This window comes from Mastigoproctus giganteus, chromosome 13 (genome assembly GCF_048544385.1).
Source record: "Mastigoproctus giganteus isolate SK-2022 chromosome 13, ASM4854438v1, whole genome shotgun sequence".
Lineage (NCBI taxonomy): Eukaryota > Metazoa > Arthropoda > Arachnida > Uropygi > Thelyphonidae > Mastigoproctus > Mastigoproctus giganteus.
In genome coordinates, this window is record NC_143587.1 from 115,234,357 (window position 1) to 115,254,649 (window position 20,293).

The 20,293-nt window shown below is 35.7% G+C and overlaps 1 protein-coding gene across 1 annotated transcript in view; it reads left to right on the forward strand.

Annotated features, from left to right (window-relative positions):
* Positions 1-20,293, forward strand: part of LOC150076378 (uncharacterized) — a 458,875-nt gene that overhangs the window by 305,812 nt on the left and 132,770 nt on the right. Inside the window, exon 13 of the mRNA XM_090387340.1 lies at positions 4,254-6,215. Coding sequence (XP_090243466.1) covers positions 4,254-6,215 — 1,962 coding nt within the window. The remainder of the gene's footprint in view (positions 1-4,253; positions 6,216-20,293) is intronic.

A 20,293-nucleotide genomic window follows, 5' to 3' on the forward strand; every position in this document is an offset into this window, starting at 1 on the left:
TTAGTTTTGGGATCGTAGTGATAGATCCATGATTCACTAACCACGAAAAAACTCCTCTTGCTTTTCCTGGCACATTGACAACATTTCATGTGTTCTTTCTTTCTTCTGGTTAGGGGTCAGAAGTCTGGAAATCCATCTAGTAGACACTTTACTCCTCTGCAACTGTTGATGGATGATGTTCTCCACATACCCTACACTAATTTGGAGCTCTCCAGCAAGGTCTCTGACACTAATATGGTGATCTTCCAGAACTAATGCTTCAATTTTTCCAACACACTCTTCTCTTACAGCAGTTGCTGGACATCCTCAGATTTCTTCATTGTGCACTGAATGAAGTTCTTCCACATTTGAGTTTTTTATGCGGATGTGCAACAACACTATAACCCTGCTGCCTTTTCTATAAACAGCTGCCATTTCTTTGTGGACTATTTTGGGTGTTTTTCCTTGCAGAAAGAGAAACTGAATCACTAATCTCTATTCCACTTAATTCATTGTGACACTTCACTTCATTCAGTGCTGAAAAAAAAAAAAAAAATAATATAATAATAAATAAATAAATAAATAATAATGAACTGTCAGACCGAAACCAAAATTTGTATGGTTTCTATAGGGATTTCAAGGTATGAAACAAAAAAAAATTTATGATTTTAATTGACATTTTAAGTTTAATTTTGTTACATAATCTAGTTACCACATAATTATATACTTATCTAATGTAGAATATTTTATATGCACAAATTTCTGAATATTAAATATTTTGACTGACATTTATGTAGCTTTTCACTACCATTTATTATTGATTAGGAAATATCCTATGGTGTAGACCGCAGCTCACAAATACATATGTTACCTTATGGGAATACATCATTTGCTTAGTGCTGATTCACTTTGTATTCTGTTTTTCTGGAAAGAATTATCAGTGTTAAGCAGGGATCACCTCTACTTATATAATTTAAAACATTTGTGAGTTACAAGTATTTAAAATGTTTCATAAATAATTAAAAACAAAAATTAAAATCAAAATTAATATTCCTGTTTCAAATTATTTTCTTAATTAAATTTAATTTCCAGTTAATTAGTAACATGAATTAAAACTCGTGTTACTAATATTTCTGAAATTATTGAAAGTTACAAGTATATAAAAATATATTTCATGAATAACAACAAGCACCTTTTACAAGGAATAATGAATAACAATGTTGGTAATTTTTTTTGAAATCATGCAAAATATCAAAAATGCCCCTTGGAATTTCGTTGTTTTTAAGCGCGTGCACATATGCATAATGTGCCTATTGTCTTCAACATTTCTGACCATCTTTATGTATCAGCTTAACTGCCAGTGGATGGATTTTCTTTAAATTTTATAATTGGACCTTTTAGAAATGTTTGCAGTCATCCCAAATTTTATTAAAATTAAGCCAATAGCAATTATTATTAATTTTATTTGTTTATTATTTAGCATTAACTTTAGTAGAGGCATATGATGCAAGAAAGCAAGCTTTTTTTTTTATGGCATCAGCCAAAAAAAAAAAAAAAAAAAAAACCTTCCCATTTCACCCATCCAATTAACTCCAGATGTTTGTCTAGTTCTGCCTTGATTTATTTAAGCTGTCAACTTCTACGACAGATGGAAGTTTGTTCCAGCAATCAACCACCTGATGGCTAAAGGCAAATTTCTGCACATCTGTTGTACAACTGCCTTTCCTCAATTTGAATTTATGTCCCTTCAGGCAACTAATCTAGGCAAAGGAAGAATCCCATCAGCATTGAGGTTTTCTAATCTCATTGTAATAACCCAACTCCCAGTGGACAGATTTTCATGAAATTGTCCAAAATTTTATTAAATTCGAACTAACAGAAATCTGACAATTTTTATTTCTTCCCCTCCATGGATGGGTGAAATGGTAAGGGTTTTTTTGTTTTTTTGGATGATGCTGTATAAGCTTGCTTTCTTGCATCATATGCTTCTGCTAATGCTAATACCATCTGTATGTGATAACTCAACTCACATTGGTAGATTTTCATTAAACTTTCCAAATTTCATTACAGTTTCACTACTAATTAAAATCCAGAAATTATTATTAATTTTCATACATGTACATATCACATTCATACCCATATACCATATATTGTATCTGAAGCATTTGTTGTTGAATTTATTGTCATGCAATGTTTGGAGGGATGAATTGGCAATGTCATGCATATTCAGAAACAAAATGTCCTTGTTCATGCATAAAAGTTGGGGTTTTTTTTTTGTTTTTTTTTATGGCTCATCGATTATTTATTATTTTTCAATCTGTGGATTATTTCATTCTCATATATATTAGCTAGGATAATTCTAGGGAATATCCTGATTCCACGTGTCACATGTGTTTTATAACAGGTTCATTATTTATTTTTACTCATTTATCAAAGTAGTTCTTTCTGATGAGTTACTTTCATTCTAACATTTTTGATTATGTTTCTACCAAGTGAATATTTAATGGTTTATTTTCAGAACTTTCTTTCCTAACGTAGTTATTGATATCAAATAAAAGGACTGTGGCATCTGAATGAGATAGATAACTTTGAATATAAGTAAAAAATGAGTATAAGAGCTAAGCAAGTTTATGATTTTATTTGACTTGCCTTGTGACAGTTCATTTGAAATTGGTTATATACATCCACAGATGCCTTCATACAGACAGCAGCCCTTCTGTTGGTTTGAGTGTGGACATAGTTTGAAACTTGTTTCTTGAATGCTAAAATTCTTGTACATAAGTAATTTTAATGTGCATTTTGCCTATAAGCAATACCTTAAAAAATTTTAAATATAAAGGTAAATGCCCACTCATATTCAAACTTGGTAAGTAATTTGCAATTCAGGTTGCCATATGGCATGGAAACTATGACTGCATGCATCCATGGGCGCCTCCATAGCCAGGTGGGCAGGAGCGGCAGTGCGTAGCATATGCTTCTTGATTAGACCATGGTTCGAGCCCGTGACCACCAAATACGGAGGATGCGGAAAGGGCAGGGAATGACCACTGCATATTCCTGGAGCAATATGGCCTTAGTTGTTAATGCTCCTAAAAACCAAACAACAACAACAGCATCCATGATTTGGTGGCATCTACCTTAGTTGCTTTTCATTATAATTTATTTAGTACTTCATTTATTACTTAAAGATGTAACTACCATTAGGGGTAAATGGAAGGGTTTTTGCTTTCATAAAGGTGACTACAGTGCGCTCAGACAGTTTTTAAATTCTATACAATGAGACCAACTGATAACAATGCTGTTGTTAAAAATATGTACATTTGAGATTTCTGCATCCATTCCTTTTTTTGTTTCTTAATAATTTATTTAAAAATAGTTACATTTTATTTTTCTCATGCTCGTTTTTTTTTTTTGATACTTTTGAAATTTCAATGATTTTAATGTTTATTTACCACCCTCATTTGATATTTATTTTGATTTAGTCTATAAAAATCATGTTACTAAGAGACACATTAATTTGGTAGGTAGGGATGTAGAATTTATTTTTTGATTGGCCAATAAATTGGTAAAAATCTTTTACTGTATTAAAGTTTGGAAGTTTATTTGTTGATATTTATTGTTCCAAGGGATTGCATAGTGGTATAGATTTTGAATATGAGTATGAACTTTGTTGAGCACACTATCAGCAGAACCACATAATTTTGAAATTGTTTGTGTTATCCAAGGTTTAAATATATTTTTGAATAATAACTTTAAAACAATGTTTAAATGCATTGATAACATTAAGCAAGGCATATGTGTGTACATTATGATTCCAGCATTTTTGATTACATTTCCACCAAGCCTGTGGGCTATTTAATGGTTTATTTACATAACATTATTTCTTAACTTGATAAGTAATTTATAATTTGTGTGTGTGTATTATTAAAAGCATAGAAATTTCACAAAATATTTAATTTGGGTGGGGGGTTAAAATTTATTCATTTGAAAATTAGTAAAATGCTTTTGCTATATGAAATTTCAGCAGTTTTATTTGTTGATATTTATTATTCCTAGGAATTTACATTTGTTGAGTAATTTGGAAATAGTTTCTATGTTAATCAAGGGGTGGATATATTCGTGAATGACATTACTTTGAAACAGTGTTTAAGCATTATCATTAAGGGTGTGTGTTATTAAAAGCATAAAAATTTTAAAAAATATTTAAACTACATGTTATAGTATATAAAGCTAGGGAATTGCAATTAAACTTTATTTTTTTCTCTTCCCTTAAGGACAACGCTCTTATGAAATGCCTGCCGCTCCAGCTTCTCGTCAGTGTCATAGTCTGAAATCCTCTCCAATGCCTGGACTCATAAGGTTAACTTCTACCTCCTCCACTACCAGTCTTCCAAATGGAACACCCAGTGCTACTTTACTGAGAAAACCACCTATACCTCTCTCACAAAACAGGGAGAAAGTGATATTTGATTTGCATCGACCACTTTCTGGTAGTAACACTGTGAACAAACTTCATGTTCAAGATGAAAAGTTTGAAATGGCATCAACAAAACCTGTTCTAAACAATACTGTTGGAGGCTCTAATGGCTTAGTACCTTACACTGGGGATTCCTCAGAATCCACAGATGATGAAGTGCATGAAAAACTTGCACTTAAAAAGAAAACATATGTGCCTAAGGATCATTCCACAATAAACTATGTGAATCGTACATTAGGAAATGGAAATTCTTTAGATAAAATTGAAAGTAGAAAGCATGAGAAGAGTAGTGCAAAAGATTTCAAAAGCAAAGATATAAATAGTTCGAGAAATGAAACAGAAAATAAAGCAGTGATTTTAAATAAACCCATTGAAAAATTAGGAACCAAACCTTGTGATCACAGTTGGTCTAGGGCCCCCTCACTGCTATCTTTTCCTACACGTACTGAATTATCAGCATCGTCATCACACAAGTTAAAGGCAACATTTCCATGGCATGTAACAGATAGCAATTCCCATTCTCCGTCCATTGCCTCAGGATCTAGTACCAACAGTGTGAATTCAACAACTGACTGGACTGTGACAGATCAAGATTCAAATGGTAGAATAAAAGAACGTTTCTATTCAGGTTGGACTGTTACACATAGTGCTGAAGATAAACATAGTAATGCTGATCTTAGCTATCTTAAAGAAACAGAACAGGGTAAAGCTAATAGCATTACGTATAATACAGATACTATGAGGAAAATTAAACCTCCATATACTACTCAAATTTTCAATAAGGATGTGGTAAAATCTGAAAAACTTGGTGTTAATGGTGAGAATGATTTAAGTTCTCCAAAAGAAATATCTGAAAGTAAATTAAGTGGAATTAGAAATATAAATGATACAATTTCAGATAAGCAAGATAAATGTAAGCCAGATACGGAAGATGTTCTTAGTGAAAATAAACAATCAACTTTAGATTTAGGGGAACATTGGAAAATTCTTGATACAGAAAACAAAAACCCATCTAGAGAGCACAAAGACCCACCCTTTGTTGCAGACATTTGCAATAAAGGAGCTTCAACAAAAAATTCCTTTCTTAAAAGTGACAAAAATCTCAGAAATTGTGGAAATAGAGAACTCCAAACAGAAGCAGACTCGATCACATCCAGAAAAGAGTTCAGTAACATTTATCAGAGCATTGGTCAAAAGTGGGGCTCCAGGCATCCTGAGCATGGTCCGAACAGCAATAATTCAATGCCTAAGAAACGCAAAAGAGAGATCTGTGAAAGGGAAGAAAAAGGAGACGGCAAACTAAAGAAGAGACTAAAAGACCACAAGTGTTATTCTAAACAAGAACACAGACACTGCTATAAAGATAACAAACATAAAATTGAAGTAACTATTAGGGATTGTGATAGTTTAACTACAAATCATCAGGGACAGAATGTCAATCATTCAAAAAAAGAGCATATGGCTGATGAACAATACCATTATGAATGCAACCAGATTGTTAACAGTGAGCCTTTTGACATCCTGTGTAAAGAAACACGCATTGATCACAGAAAAGATTGTGGAAACTTAAAATATGTAATAAACAAGAATAACATACCTGAAGGTGATAGTGCAAAACGAAAAATCAGTCACGCTGGTTCCTCTTCCATTACCAATGATAGTGAGTCTAGTAGTAGTAGCAGCTATGAATATGAATGGGTAGAAAAGACAAAAGAAACAGTGGAAGCAGAAAGATTGCTCAATAAAACTACAGTTGATGGTATGTAATATTTTTTTTATGTTGTTTTTGTTGTTTAAGTGCTGAAATTAATAATAACCTCAGAGGTATGTTCTATGTGTAACTTGGTTTTCAAGGAAGAAATGGTGGATACTGAATATGTATTGAAATGTAATAGTGATCTTTTGGAATTTAACAGCCTATACTCAATTAACAGTAACTGTGTTGTACACAGGTGATATATGTATTCTATGCTGATCAGTATTGGAAAAAAGCTCTTGAGCATCAAGGTACATAATATTAGCGTACTTCTCACTATTGGTCATACTGAAAAATATAAACTGAAGAAATAGACATATAAAATAGTGTATTATGTTTTAAATTGAGTAAATGCACTTACACAAACCAAAATAAACACTTCGGTTAATACCATATTAGGGGTGGCTTTCAGATCTATTAATTTATCTTTTAATCTTATATTAATTCATAATATGATATTATCATACAGGCTGATTTTCATACCTTAACCCAAGGGCTCTCAAACTTTGCAATACCGCAACCCTCTAAAATGATAGATGACTTCATGCAACTCCCTTAAAATGTGTATAATTTTGTTGGATTAGTTTGGGGAAAAAAAGCTCAAAAACATATACCACTCATTCTTAATTAAATTTTAATCTGTATGTCAAATAAAACAATGTTAGAACCTTATAACTTTATAAAATAAAGTGATTGCACTGGAAATAAAAAAAAATTACACTTCTACACCTGGGGCAAAATTAAAAAAAAAAAAAAAATATATATATATATATATATATATATATATTGCCCCAATAGTTGCTCACACTCACCCTCACAATCCAGTTTGAGAACCTGTGCCTTAACTTTTAGAAATTTATATTGAGGCTGTATATGTGTGTTTTCTCATCAGTACACTATACTTATTGAAAATGTAAATTATACAATAATCATAAATGTAACGGTTACATTAATGGCTTGTAATAAACAAACTTTATATGTTGCATTATTAGTAGCTTATAATGCAGCTGCATATCAAGATTTCTCTATTTTTCTTCTTGTTCTTTTTTTTTTTTTAATTAAATGATCAATTTCATAATGATCATAGTATCTTTTATTTTTTTATATCCTAAGTTATCAGTTTTGGTAATTAACGGAATTCCATTTTTCAAAAAAAAATTATAATATAGCAGGAAATAGTTCTGTCAAAAATTTTTTCCAGTAAAGTGGTCTGTGTGTACTCCAAAAAATAAGATACCATATTATACTAAACACATCTTATAGAAGTGATGGCTTATTTTTATTTTTCAAACTAACTGGGCATTTTTAGTAATCCCTGCATTCTTTTTTTTTTTTTCTTTCTTTCTTTTTATGTATAATTTATAAAGTTGCAGCAAATAGAGAATTCTTTATCAAAATTTTTTATGATTAAGTCTGTTTTAAGTATTATAAAATAAAATATTTGAGAATAGACAAAATATCTTATAAAAAATATATAAAATCCACATTTTGGATTAAAACACAATTCTGTGCAACCAAATCCTATAAAGTAGGGGTGATATTTGAAACACACTGCATACTATTTGATCCTTGCTTATTTTGAAAGCTGCTGCTTCTGAAATTATTTTCCTGTTACTTAGCTGCTTTTCTTAGGATCTCTGAATGGTACTGAAAATCTATTGCTTCATTGGGTGCTTTTTTTTTTGCCATGAAAATTCCAAGTATCAATGAATAGTTTCAGATTCCCCAAGCAACTCGCCTCGGGCTTGGATCAAAGTACTGCAAAAACCTTGGGAGGTGCAATATGGCCACAGAAGCCGATGCGCCAACAACTACCAAATCAAAAAAAAAAAAAAAAAAAACCCCAAGCAACTGCACAAGGATTTAGAGTCAGAACATCTTATAAAAGCAGAGTAGCTTGTAAAGACTGAACAAACTAGCAAAATGCAATTATATCATGCATGTGACAGAAGGTTGTTATTAATGGTTATTCAGAATGGTATAAGATTACAAGCAGGGTCCATCAAAGTTCAGTGTTAGTGCCACTCTTGTTTCAAACCTTCTTGAATAATATAGATGAGCAAATAAAGGATATGATGTTGAAATTTGCAGATAATATAAAGATCAGAAGGGTAGTTGACAATGCAAATCGGGCTGATCTTCAGAATAATTTGGAGAGGCTTTACAATGGTCAGAAAAATTATATATTAATGTAATTTGGGAGTGATGATACATGTCAATTATCCATAAATTTAATTAAGTAATGAAACACTCTTATAATATCACATGAATAATTCAACATTAGTTTATTAAGTGCTTATGACCTAATTACACTAAATTTGATATGAAGATATGAATTTGATATGATCCAGCATGAAGTGCTGGATCATATCAAATTCATTTTAGGACTTCATGCTGGATCCTATCATATCAATGAGTTGGAATCTGATGAGACAAACTGTCAGTTTCCGTACTCCTTGGCTGTCAAACTAACTACTGCATGTAACTAGGTCACAGCACTTAATAAACTAAGTTTGAATTATTTGTTTGTAATAAGAGTGTTAAATTTTACAGCGGGGGGGGGGGGGTGATGGCAGTCCAGTGCCTGTAAATTATATCAACAGCTGAAACCTGAGTTAAAGTTCTGGTTTTTGATCGATATGGCAAATGCCATAGTCTATTAGGAAAATGTCAGTTATAACCAATATGTATCGATTTCCTTTAAATGTTAGAGGTAATGGGATGACTATTTCTGCTGCAGTGTGTTGGAAGCTCTTGGTAGGCAGAAACCCAGGCTGTAAAAGAGCTTTACCTCTAAACAGTCCTCTTAACTGGCATTTATAGCAACTTTGATGTCCAGTATGCCTTGACACATGTTTTGCCATATGTATCATTTCTGAATTCCTGTCTAACATATTTTTTAAACCAAGGGTACCTACCAGACTATTCATCATCATCATCAGCCATTTTCAATCCACTGCAGGATGAAGGCCTCTCCAGCAACTTTCTAGTTCCTTCTGTTTTGTGCAATGGCCATCCGTTTACAACCCACAAACTCATGAATTTCATCTGTCCATCTCTGTCGTAAATTATATCATATTTTACGATGATTTTCCAGATTTTCTTCTAGCTCCTCTTGGGTACCATTCTGTTATTCTCTTAGTCCATCTGTCATCATGTCTTCGAGCTGTGTGTCCTGCCCAAGATCATTTTAGTTCTTTAGTTTTGATAAGAATGTCCTTTACTTGAGTTTGCTTCTTAATCCATGTGTTTCTCTTCTCATCTAACAGTCTAATTCCCAATACAATTCGTTACTTCACTGTGTAGTTCTCAGCTTCTCTTCCATTCTTTTGGTGAGTGCCCAAATTTCACTTCCATAAGTCATGGTGGGGAGTATACATTGGTTCATTATTTTACGTTTCAGACAAACTGGGATATTGCTCCTCAGTATGTGACTATATTTGCTGAATGCCATCCATCCAAAATTTATTCTTCTCGACTTCCATCCATTTATCATTATTACAGCTAATAACTTTTCACAGATAAGTATATGACTCCACCTTTTCAAATACTGCTCCCTAAATCATTATGTCCCTTTCTGTGGCATACTTGTTCATCATTACTTTTGTTTTAGCCTTATTCATCTTTAGTCCAAAATCCTTAAGAACTGTGCATAACTGATTAAGATTTTGCTCTAATATAAGAAATATTAGAAATATTATTTGAAAAATAACTTGAACAATATTAGAAATATTGTTCAAGATTTAGGCCTAAATGGATGTCAGATGAACTAATGAGACACATGGCAGAGAAGCAAAATGCGTGGGATACATATAAATTAACACGTGACACAGAAGCCTATGATTGATATAAGCTGGTCTGTAACCAAGTCACAAAGGAGGTTAGGCAGGCAAAGGCACATTATGAGAAATCTTTGGCAAAGGATGCAAAGAAAAACAGCAAAGAGTTCTTTACTTATGTAAACTCTAGAAGGAAGGGGATGAATCAGATTGGTCCACTTGATATTGATGGTTCAACTGTTGATGATCATGCTCAGGTAGCAAACAAACTAAATGAATATTTTGCATCAACATTCACACATGAGGAGTTATTCAGCGAGGGGAATGCCAGAGGTGTATTCAACTCTGGCAGTAAGCTAGATAATCTTGTAATAACTGAGAGTAAAGTGGAAGAGAAATTGTTGAAGATAAACACAAGAAAGGCACCTGGGGTGGATGGAATCTATCCACTTATATTAAAGGAGGCAGCAAAGGAAGTAAGCAAATCCTCAGCCATAATTTTGAGAGCTTCCTTGGACTCAGGGAAGGTACCCATAGACTGGAGATGTGTAAATGTGATCCTCCTTTGTGAATTGTTACCCCAATTCACAAAGGAGGATCAAAGGCTGACACAAGTAATTATAGACCTGTGAGTTTAATTTCTGTTCCAGGGAAATTAATGGAGGCACTGGTTAAAGAAGCACTGCAGGATCATCTATACAAGACTTCAATTGTAGGTGAGACACAGCATGGTTTTGTAAGGGAAGTCTTGCCTGACCTGTTTGATTGGATACTATGATGCAGTCACAAAAGAGCTGGATGCAGGGAATAACTTTGATATTATATACTTGGATCTTAGAAAGGCTTTTGATACTGTTGCATGGAAGACTGCTGCACAAATTGGAGCAGTGTGGCACTGGAGGCAAATTGCTGCTATGGATAAAGGGGTGGTTGAGGGGAGAGAAGGCAGAGAGTGGTAATCAATGGACACTGCTCATCGTGGGCTGATGTTATTAGTGGAGTCCTTCAGGGTTCAGTGTTGGGTCCATTATTGTTTTCTGTATTTATAAATAATATTGATGATGGTATATCAAGCTTAATGTTCAAATTTGCAGACGATACAAAGGTTGGCAGGGTTGTTAAGGACACTACTGATGTTATGCTGCTGCAACAGGATCTGGAAAGGTTGAGAAGATGGGCTGAGAGGTGGCAAATAAAGTTTAACATTGACAAATGTAAAGTACTACATATGGGAAACAGCAACTGAGAGGTGGCAAATGATGTTTAACATTGACAAATGTAAAGTACTACATATGGGAAACAGCAACTGAGAGGTGGCAAATGAAGTTTAACATTGACAAATGTAAAGTACTACATATGGGAAACAGCAACCCCCAGAGCAACGTATCAACTCTGTGGTACTACACTGACAGTGGTAGAGAATGAAAAGGACTTGGGGGTAATTGTGCAGGCAGATATGAAGTTCTCTGAGCAGTGCAGACGGGCTGCAAAAGTAGCTCATGGTGTCTTGTCAATGATATACAGGAATTTTTCTAGCAGGGATAAGGAGGTGATTATTCCCTTGTATAAGGCAATGGTCAGGCCACACCTTGAGTACTGTATACAGGTCTGGAGGCCTCATTTCAAGAAGGATGTAGAGCTACTGGAACGAGTACAGAGAAGGGAACAAGATTAGTGAATAGAACAAAGGGTTGCTCTTACGAAGAAAGGCTTAAGGTTTTGCAAATTACAGTGTCTGGAGACTAGCAAGCACTGGCGAGGTGATCTGATAGAGGTGTATAAAGCCTTGAATGGTTTGAGCATTCTCAATGCTAATGGGATTCTTCCTCTTGCTCAGAATAATCACCTCAGAGGGCATAAATTCAAATTGAGGAAAGGCAGATGTAGGATAGACGTGCAGAAATTTGCCTTTAGCCAGCGGGTAGTTCGTTGGTGGAACAGACTTCCATCCCTTGTTATGGAAGTTAATAGCCTAAATAAATTTAAGGCTCAGCTGGATAGGTATTTCAAATGAACGAAGGGGTTTTTTTTTTTTTTTTTTTTTTCGGTGATGCTGCATAAGCTTGCTTTCTTGCATCATTTGCCTCTACTAATGCTAATGCTATTTGAATTATGCCTTCTCTGTTATTTATAAATACACCATTGCAATACTTCAGTTTCAGTATCATTTATCTTTCTGTATTACTGCCAATGGCTGCTGATTTAAACATTAAGGGATTTGTTTTCCCTTAATGCTTGTTCTACTTTTCTTATGTCCTCCCTGAGTCTCTTTCTAAAGGCTTTGCATAACTCAGTATAATGAATTTTCTCGTTATCAGTGTTTATCTTGCTCTTCATTTGTCGCCTTCGGTTCGTCATAACAAGTTTCTTGACTAATTTTTTCTTCTTTGGATTTCTTATTCCCTCTAGGTTTCTTGGGCTTTATCACTTTCAGAAAGTTGTAATATTCCTCATCGATATCTTGGTCCTGAACAGTCTGCAGAAGCTCAAACTTGTTCTTAAGTTCCAGTACATGCTGCTTTTTCTCCTCTTCTGTTATCTCAAAGACCTTCGTATTATTTACTCAAGTCAGTTTTTTCCTTTCTTTTCTTACATCTGTATCAAGTAGTAGTAGTAGTGGCATGTGATGCAAGAAAGCAAGTGTATGAGCTTATGCAGCATGAGCCAAAAAAAAAAAAAAATCACGCCATTCCCTCCAAATGCCTGTACAGTTCCACCTTAAATTTATTTAACATATCAACTTCCACAACGACAGATGGAAGTTTGTTCCGGCAATTAACCATCCGCTGGCTAAAGGCAAATTTCCGCACATCGATTCTACATCTGTCCTTTCTTAATTTGAATTTATGCCCCCTTAGGTTCGTAATCTGAACAAGGTGGAAGGATCCCATCAGAATTCAGCATGCTCAACCCATTTAAGGCCGTATAGACCTCAATCAGATCACCGTGCAGCTGCCTAGTCTCCAGCCACTGCAATTTGCAGAACTTAAGCCTCTCTTGATAAGAGGATCCCATCATTCCCCTCACCAATCTTGTTGCCCTTCTCTGTACACGCTCATGTAAATCGGTGTCCTTCCTAAAATGAGGCCTCCAGACCTGTACACAGTACTCAAGGTGTGGAGTACTGACCATTGCCTTATACAGAGGGATAATCACCTCCTTTTCCCTGCTAGCAAAATTCCTATACAGGTGACCCCCGCTTAACGCTGATAATTCGTTCGTAAAAACAGAGCGCTAAGTGAATCCGCGTTAAGCGAGCGCCGCATTCCCATAAGGTAACATATGTATTTGTGAGTTGCGGTCGGTGCCATATAATATTTCCTAATCAATAATATAAATGGTAGTGAAAAGATGCACAAATGTCGGTCAAAATATTTAATATTCAAATATTTGTACATATAAAATATTCTGCATTATTAGTATTAGTATTAGTATTATTAGTATTAGTAACGGCCGTATGGTGCAAGAAAGCCTATGGCTTATGCTGCACCAGCCAAAAAAAAAAAAAAAAAAAAATCCGAACAAAACAATGATAAAAACAAAAATTAAATAAATAAATAATAATAATTAATAAAGAAATAAAAATAATAAAATGAAATTAAAAATTAAATAAAAAGGAAATTAATCCTATCATCCTATGCGCTTCCCTTACCCGAAAGTACTATCCAGATGACCTTTGAATTTCCCCAAACTGTCGGCCTCTACCACCCATGAAGGCAACTTATTCCAGTAATTTATAACTCGCTGGCTAAAATAAAACTTCCTGCAGTCCAATCTAAACATTTCCCCGCGTAACTTGAATTTATGTCCCCTAGTTCTAGCATCATTTATAATCTTGAAAATTTTGTCCTCATTCATTTTACTGATGCCTCTCAGAGCCTTAAACACCTCAATCAAATCTCCTCTAAGGTGTCTAGTTTCCAAACTCTGCAACCCACATATTCGAAGTCTTTCTTCATAAGGACGCCCTTTTGCCGATCTCACCAGGCGAGTTACCCTTCTTTGCACCCTTTCAAGAAGCTCGATGTCTTTCTTTAGGTGCGGTCTCCATACTTGAACACAGTATTCCAAGTGTGGTCTAACATAGGCCTTATATAATGGGATTATCACGTCCCTATCTCTACTTGCAAAAGTTCGATAGATCATCGATAGGACACCATGGGCCTTCCTTGCAACCTGTTTACAATGCTCAGAGAATTTCATGTCTGACCGTATCGTAACACCCAAGTCCCTTTCCTCCAGTACTGGGTTTAGTTGAACTCCACCAAGTGAATAAGTTATTTTGGGATTACTGTTTCCCAGGTGTAATACCTTACACTTTGTTGGATTAAAGCACAGCTGCCATTTTTCTGACCATTCTTGAAGTCTATCTAGGTCTCTCTGAAGAAGCTCAGCTTGACAGTGATCATTAACTACTCTACCAATTTTAACATCATCTGCAAATTTAGACATCACGCCCTCTATCCCTTCATCAATGTCGTTTATGAAAATTAAAAACAACAGTGGTCCTAATACTGATCCTTGGGGAACCCCACTTCTTACATCAACCCAATCTGAGGAATAGCCATTTATCACAACCCTCTGCCTCCTGCCCTGAAGCCATCCTTCTATCCATCTAAGGATTTTCCCAGTGATTCCGACCTGTTCCAGCTTATAAAGCAACCGCTCATGTGGGACTGAGTCAAAAGCTTTGCTGAAATCTAAATAAACAATGTCGAAATTATTCCCTAAATCCAGCTCGTGAGTGACCCTTTCGAAATAGCGAACCAGATTTGTTAAACATGATTTTCCCTTTACAAAACCATGCTGAGTATCCTTGAGAATTTCAATTCTATCCAAATGATCCTGAATTCCACCCTTGATCAATGCCTCCATGATTTTCCCTACTACTGAAGTCAGACTGACAGGTCGATAATTTCCCACTTCACTTTTGGAGCCACCCTTATGTATGGGAGATACATTTGCACTTTTCCAATCCAAGGGAATCTCCCCAGAGTCTAGTGATGCTCGCATAACCAGCCTCAGTGGTTCAATGCACTCGCTTGCCGCCTCTCTCAAGATTATAGGGTATATTCCATCAACTCCAGGAGCCTTACTAGTCTGTAGGCTTGAAAGTTTTTTCATTAAATAATCTTGCGAAATTTCAATATCATTAATTACATATTTTTTAACTTTGCTCCCACAATTTCCCATTGCCACAAAAGGCTTTTCATTTGTAAATATCGATGCAAAATAACTGTTGAGTTCATCTGCAACGGCAGCTGGTGTATTTATTACTATCCCCTTTCCCTTACGTAAAGGTCCGATCTGGTTTGTCCTGCTCTTCTTGGCATTTATATATGTGAAGAATTCCTTATCCCCCCTCTTTGCTCTGTTTGCTAGTGATTTCTCATAAACTGCCTTTGCCTGTCGAACCTTTTCTGTGGCTCTATTACACACCACCTTGTAGCTGTTATATGCTTCAGTACTTTTTATTGCTCTGTAACGTTTCCATGCCACCTTTTTCTGCTCAAGTAATGTGGCAACTTCACTATTCATCCAACTTGGAACCCTTATCGTGGAGTATTTTTTTAATGGTATATACGCATTCAAGGCATCTGTGATTAATGTTTTAAAAGCGTACCACAGTTCAATTGTATTCATTCTCTGCGCGATATCTACCCAGTTAATAGAGGCCATGTAGTACCTTAAGGCATCGTAATTTCCTTTTCTGAAATTAAACCCCATTCCTTTGCCTTTTACTTCTGCTACCTCTCTCGTCATCATCCACCGTAGAACTCCGTGATCACTTCCTGCTACTGGTTCCTCTACTGTCAGCCCTGTTATGTCATCTGATTCATGTGTGATGATGAGGTCTAGGATATTCTTTTCTCTAGTACTTTCCCTGACATGTTGATACAAATAACAGTCATCTAGTTGATTTAAAAATTTTGTTCCCCATGTCGAGTTTCCTTCCCATTTACTCCAATCAATTAGAGGCAAATTGAAATCACCCATAATAAGGCATTGACGCTTACTTGCCCATTCCATTTGCATGTAGAGGCTTTTGTCATAGTCTTCACAATCACCTGGTCTGTAGATTACGCCTACTCGCATTGTACCTTTGTTTCCAACTATCTCACACCATACAGACTCTATACTAGCATGTGAAATGTCTGAATCTGGGAAAGCTATCGTCGCACTCAGGCTGCTTCTGATAAGAAGCATTACCCCACCACCCCTTCTATCTACTCTATCCTTCCTAAATACATTATACAAGCCGTACTGAAACTCATCATCCCCAATTTCCGGGTGGCACCACGTCTCCGTAAGCCCTATTATGTCCGCGTTACTTGTTTTAACCAGCAGTTCGAATTCGCTCATTTTATTGACGACACTTCTAACATTACTGTATAAACGATTAAGATTTACTGTTCTTGTATATTTAACAACCCTAACACAACCCTTGAAGTTATTTAGGCTCTCTTCCCTGATATTAGCTACCTGCTCACGTGAAACGTCTTTTCCCCCAGAACATCTAGATAATACGTCCAGTTGGGGTAACAGATAAGAACTCTTAAGGTATGTGCAAGAGTTACATTGACCAATATTATCAGATAAACGCGTGTCAGTATTACCCACATCCCCCCTAACTAGCAGTTTCCCTGAGCCTTTAAGGTATCCTCAATAATACTGGCAAAAACTTTTGCACCACCTTTGTTTAAGTGTATCCCGTCTCTACAAAACAAATTCCTTCTACCTACAAGTGTGGGCCATGCTGATAGAAATTTACCCCCTAAAGCCTTGCAGATTCCTTCAAGTCTTGAGTTAATCCACAAGGCTCTTAACATATAATCCCTCCTATCGTGTCTGGGCAGAATTGCAGACACATAGACATTATGGCCTAGCTCGCGACATTTCCTCAGCATGGTCCTGTATTTTTCCAACAAATCACATATTACATATGTATATGCTACTTACATATCAAAATTAAACTAACAATTCCAATTAAAATCATGAATTTAATTGATCTAAATTGATATAATATAATTGATGAATTTAATCATGAAAAATGTGTCGATTTTGGTTTGAACTTTGACCCTCTTCCAAATAAACTAAAAGGGGTATTAATTTTAAATCCCCCACAGCATTACCACCCAACAATAAAAATCAACTGATCCTTTGCCGCTTTGAAACCTGGCATATTTTTTTTTCTTCTTTCAATATGAAACTTCTTTTAGGCATTCGTTTCCACAAAAGTCCTGCTTCATCTATGTTAAAAACTTGTTGAGATGTAAAAGGTAAAGTGCAGCCATTATCAACCCACTGCAGGATGGAAGCCTCCTCAACAATTCATGCTGAGAGAAATGGACCATAATCTGCCGCACTGGTCCAGTGCGGTTTGGCAGATCAACCGTATTCAGCACTCAGGAGCTTGAACCCCAGTCTACTCAAAGAGCATGTGCTACTGCACTCCCGCTCCTGACCACTCGGCTACGGAGCTGTATAACACATAATACCCCTCTTCAATTTTAACAAGTTCTTTTTTGAAAGTTTCGGCTCCTTCATCTGCACTTGCAGCTTCTCCATGGATTTTAAATCTATTCAACCAGCTCTTACCAGTTTTAAATGGTTCCACATTTTTTTTTCCTTTAATAATATTTAACTTAACTGAATTCTGCATTGGATATTATTTTCAATAAAATTAGTTAAATTCTTTTCCATTTCAATCCTAATAGCTGACCTAGCCCCCTAGTTGCTTGCAGTGGAACAGCTATCTTTCCCGCTGCTAAAATTAATTCTTTATTTTTTTTTATAATTGTTCTTACAGTTAGACTTGCAAGTCCTAAATTATGGCACACATCTGCTTGTCTTGGACCGGAATCGAATCGCTTCAAAACGTCTAATTTAATTTTAAAATTCAGTCTTTTTCTTACATTTGTAGTCTTCGTACTGCGCCCAGACGTTGCTTTTTCATTCTTATTGGCCATTATTAACTCTTCGAAAATGTAACTGCATTGGTTGGATTAATTACGATACAATGTTCTAGTAAACTGTCCGTTACGCACTATGTCTAATACTGTACTGAGTGATGACTAGACTTCGGATAAATGCATAAAATGCAAATATTACAAGCAATAAACTTGATAATTTTTTAAAATGTTGATCTCGGAACTACGTAACAAGTCACTATACTGCAATTAAATTAGCGTGCCAAAATATTTCACTGAGCATGGGAAAATTTCTCAAGTCGGCGTGAGAAATGTTTTAATGCTGTTTTGCTCTTCATTTTCAAGCTATCGACTCCATCAAATGAAACGATTTTGTTAAATATACCAAAAGTGCAATCTGTAAAAGAGCGTTATAGTGATCTGTGACAGCGTTATAGTCAGATACGGGTTATAATTTAAGAACAGCGTTATAGCGAATCACCGTAAACGAACTGCGTTATAGCGGGAGGCCTGCTGTATGTCATTGACAAAACCCCATGACCTGCCCTGGCAGCCTGTCTGCATTGCTCAGAAAACTTCATATCTGCCTGCACAATTACTCCCAGGTCTTTTTCGTTTTCTACCACCTTAAGTGTAGTACCACACAGTTGGTATATTTCTCTGGGGTTACTTCTACCGTATGCAGTACTTTGCATTTGTCAAGGTTAAACTTCAGTTGCCACTTCTTAGCCCATCTGCCCAAATTATCTAGATCCTGTTGCAATAGCACACTGCCATTACTGTCATTAACAACCCTGCCAACCTTTGTATCATCTGCAAACTTCGACATTAAGCCTGATACACCTTCATCAATATCATTGATAAATATACAAAACAACAGTGGACCCAACACCGAACCCTGTGGGACTCCACTAATAACATTAGTCCACGAAGAGCAGCACCCATTGATTACCACCCTCTGTCTTCTCCCACTTAACCATCCTTTTATCCATTGTAGCAACTTACCCTTAATACCATTCTGCTCGAATTTGTACAATAGTCTTTCATGCGCAACAGTGTCAAAAGCTTTCCAGAAATCCAAATATATGATATCAAAATTATTTTTTCATCCAGTTCCTTTGTAACCACATCATAATATCCAATCAAATTTGTCAGACAAGACTTTCCCTTAACAAACCCATGCTGTGTCTGAATTATTGCTGCAGTCTTGTCTAGATGATCCTGCAATGCATCTTTAACCAGTGACTCCGTTATTTTACCCGGAACAGAAGTTAATCTAACTGGTCTGTAATTACTCGTGTCACCCTTCGATCCCCCCTTTGTGAATTGGGGATACATTTGCACATCTCCAGTCTGTGGGAATCTCCCCTGAGTCCAAGGATGCTCTCATAATTATGGCTAAGGGTTTGCTTAGTTGCTTTGCTGCCTCCTTTAATATAACTGCATAGATCCCATCCACCCCAGGTGCTTTTCTTATGTTTAACTTCGACAATTTCTCCTCCACTTTGCTCTCAGTTATTACAAAATCATTAAGTATCCTGCTACAATTTGATAACCTTCTGCCATTTTCAAACCTTAATAATTCCTCATGTGTGAATGTAGATGCAAAATACTCATTCAGTTTGTTTGCTATCTGAACAGGATCATCAAGTCAAACCATCGATGTCAAGTGGACCAATCAGATTCATCCCCTTCCTTTTAGAGTTTATATAAGTAAAGAAATCCTTGCTGTTTTTCTTAGCATCTTTTGCCAAGGATTTCTCATAATCTGCCTTCGCCTGCCTAACCTCCTTTGTGACCTGATTACAGACTAGCTTATATCTACCATAGGCTTCTGAGTCACTTGATAATTTATATGCATCCCATGCATTTTCTTCCCTGTTACGAGTCTCATTAGTTCATTAGATAACCATTTAGGCCTAAACCTTGAACAGTATTTCTTAATAGGTATGAAAAGTTTAGTAGCATTCACGATTAAATCCTTGAATGCTTCCCACTTAGAATTTACTGTTGGTAACATCGTCAGTTGAGACCACTGTACTCACCTTTACGGAAGCAAAAACCCTTTCCTCTACCCCTGATGGTAATTAAATTTTTAAGTAAATCCCACATCAGTACACGTGATCACTGCCACCTAGTGGTTCCTTTATCTGAAAATTCTTAATACACGAATGATCACTGCTGATAACCAGATCAAGAGTATTACTCTCTCTGGTTACCTCTTGAACATGCTGCTGCAGAAAACAATCATCCAATAAATCCACCAAAGTCTGACTAATGTGTGAGTGACCAACATACAAGTTCCAGTCAATATCTGGGAAGTTAAAATCCCCCATTATAAGACATTCTGATTTACTGGCCCACTCTATTT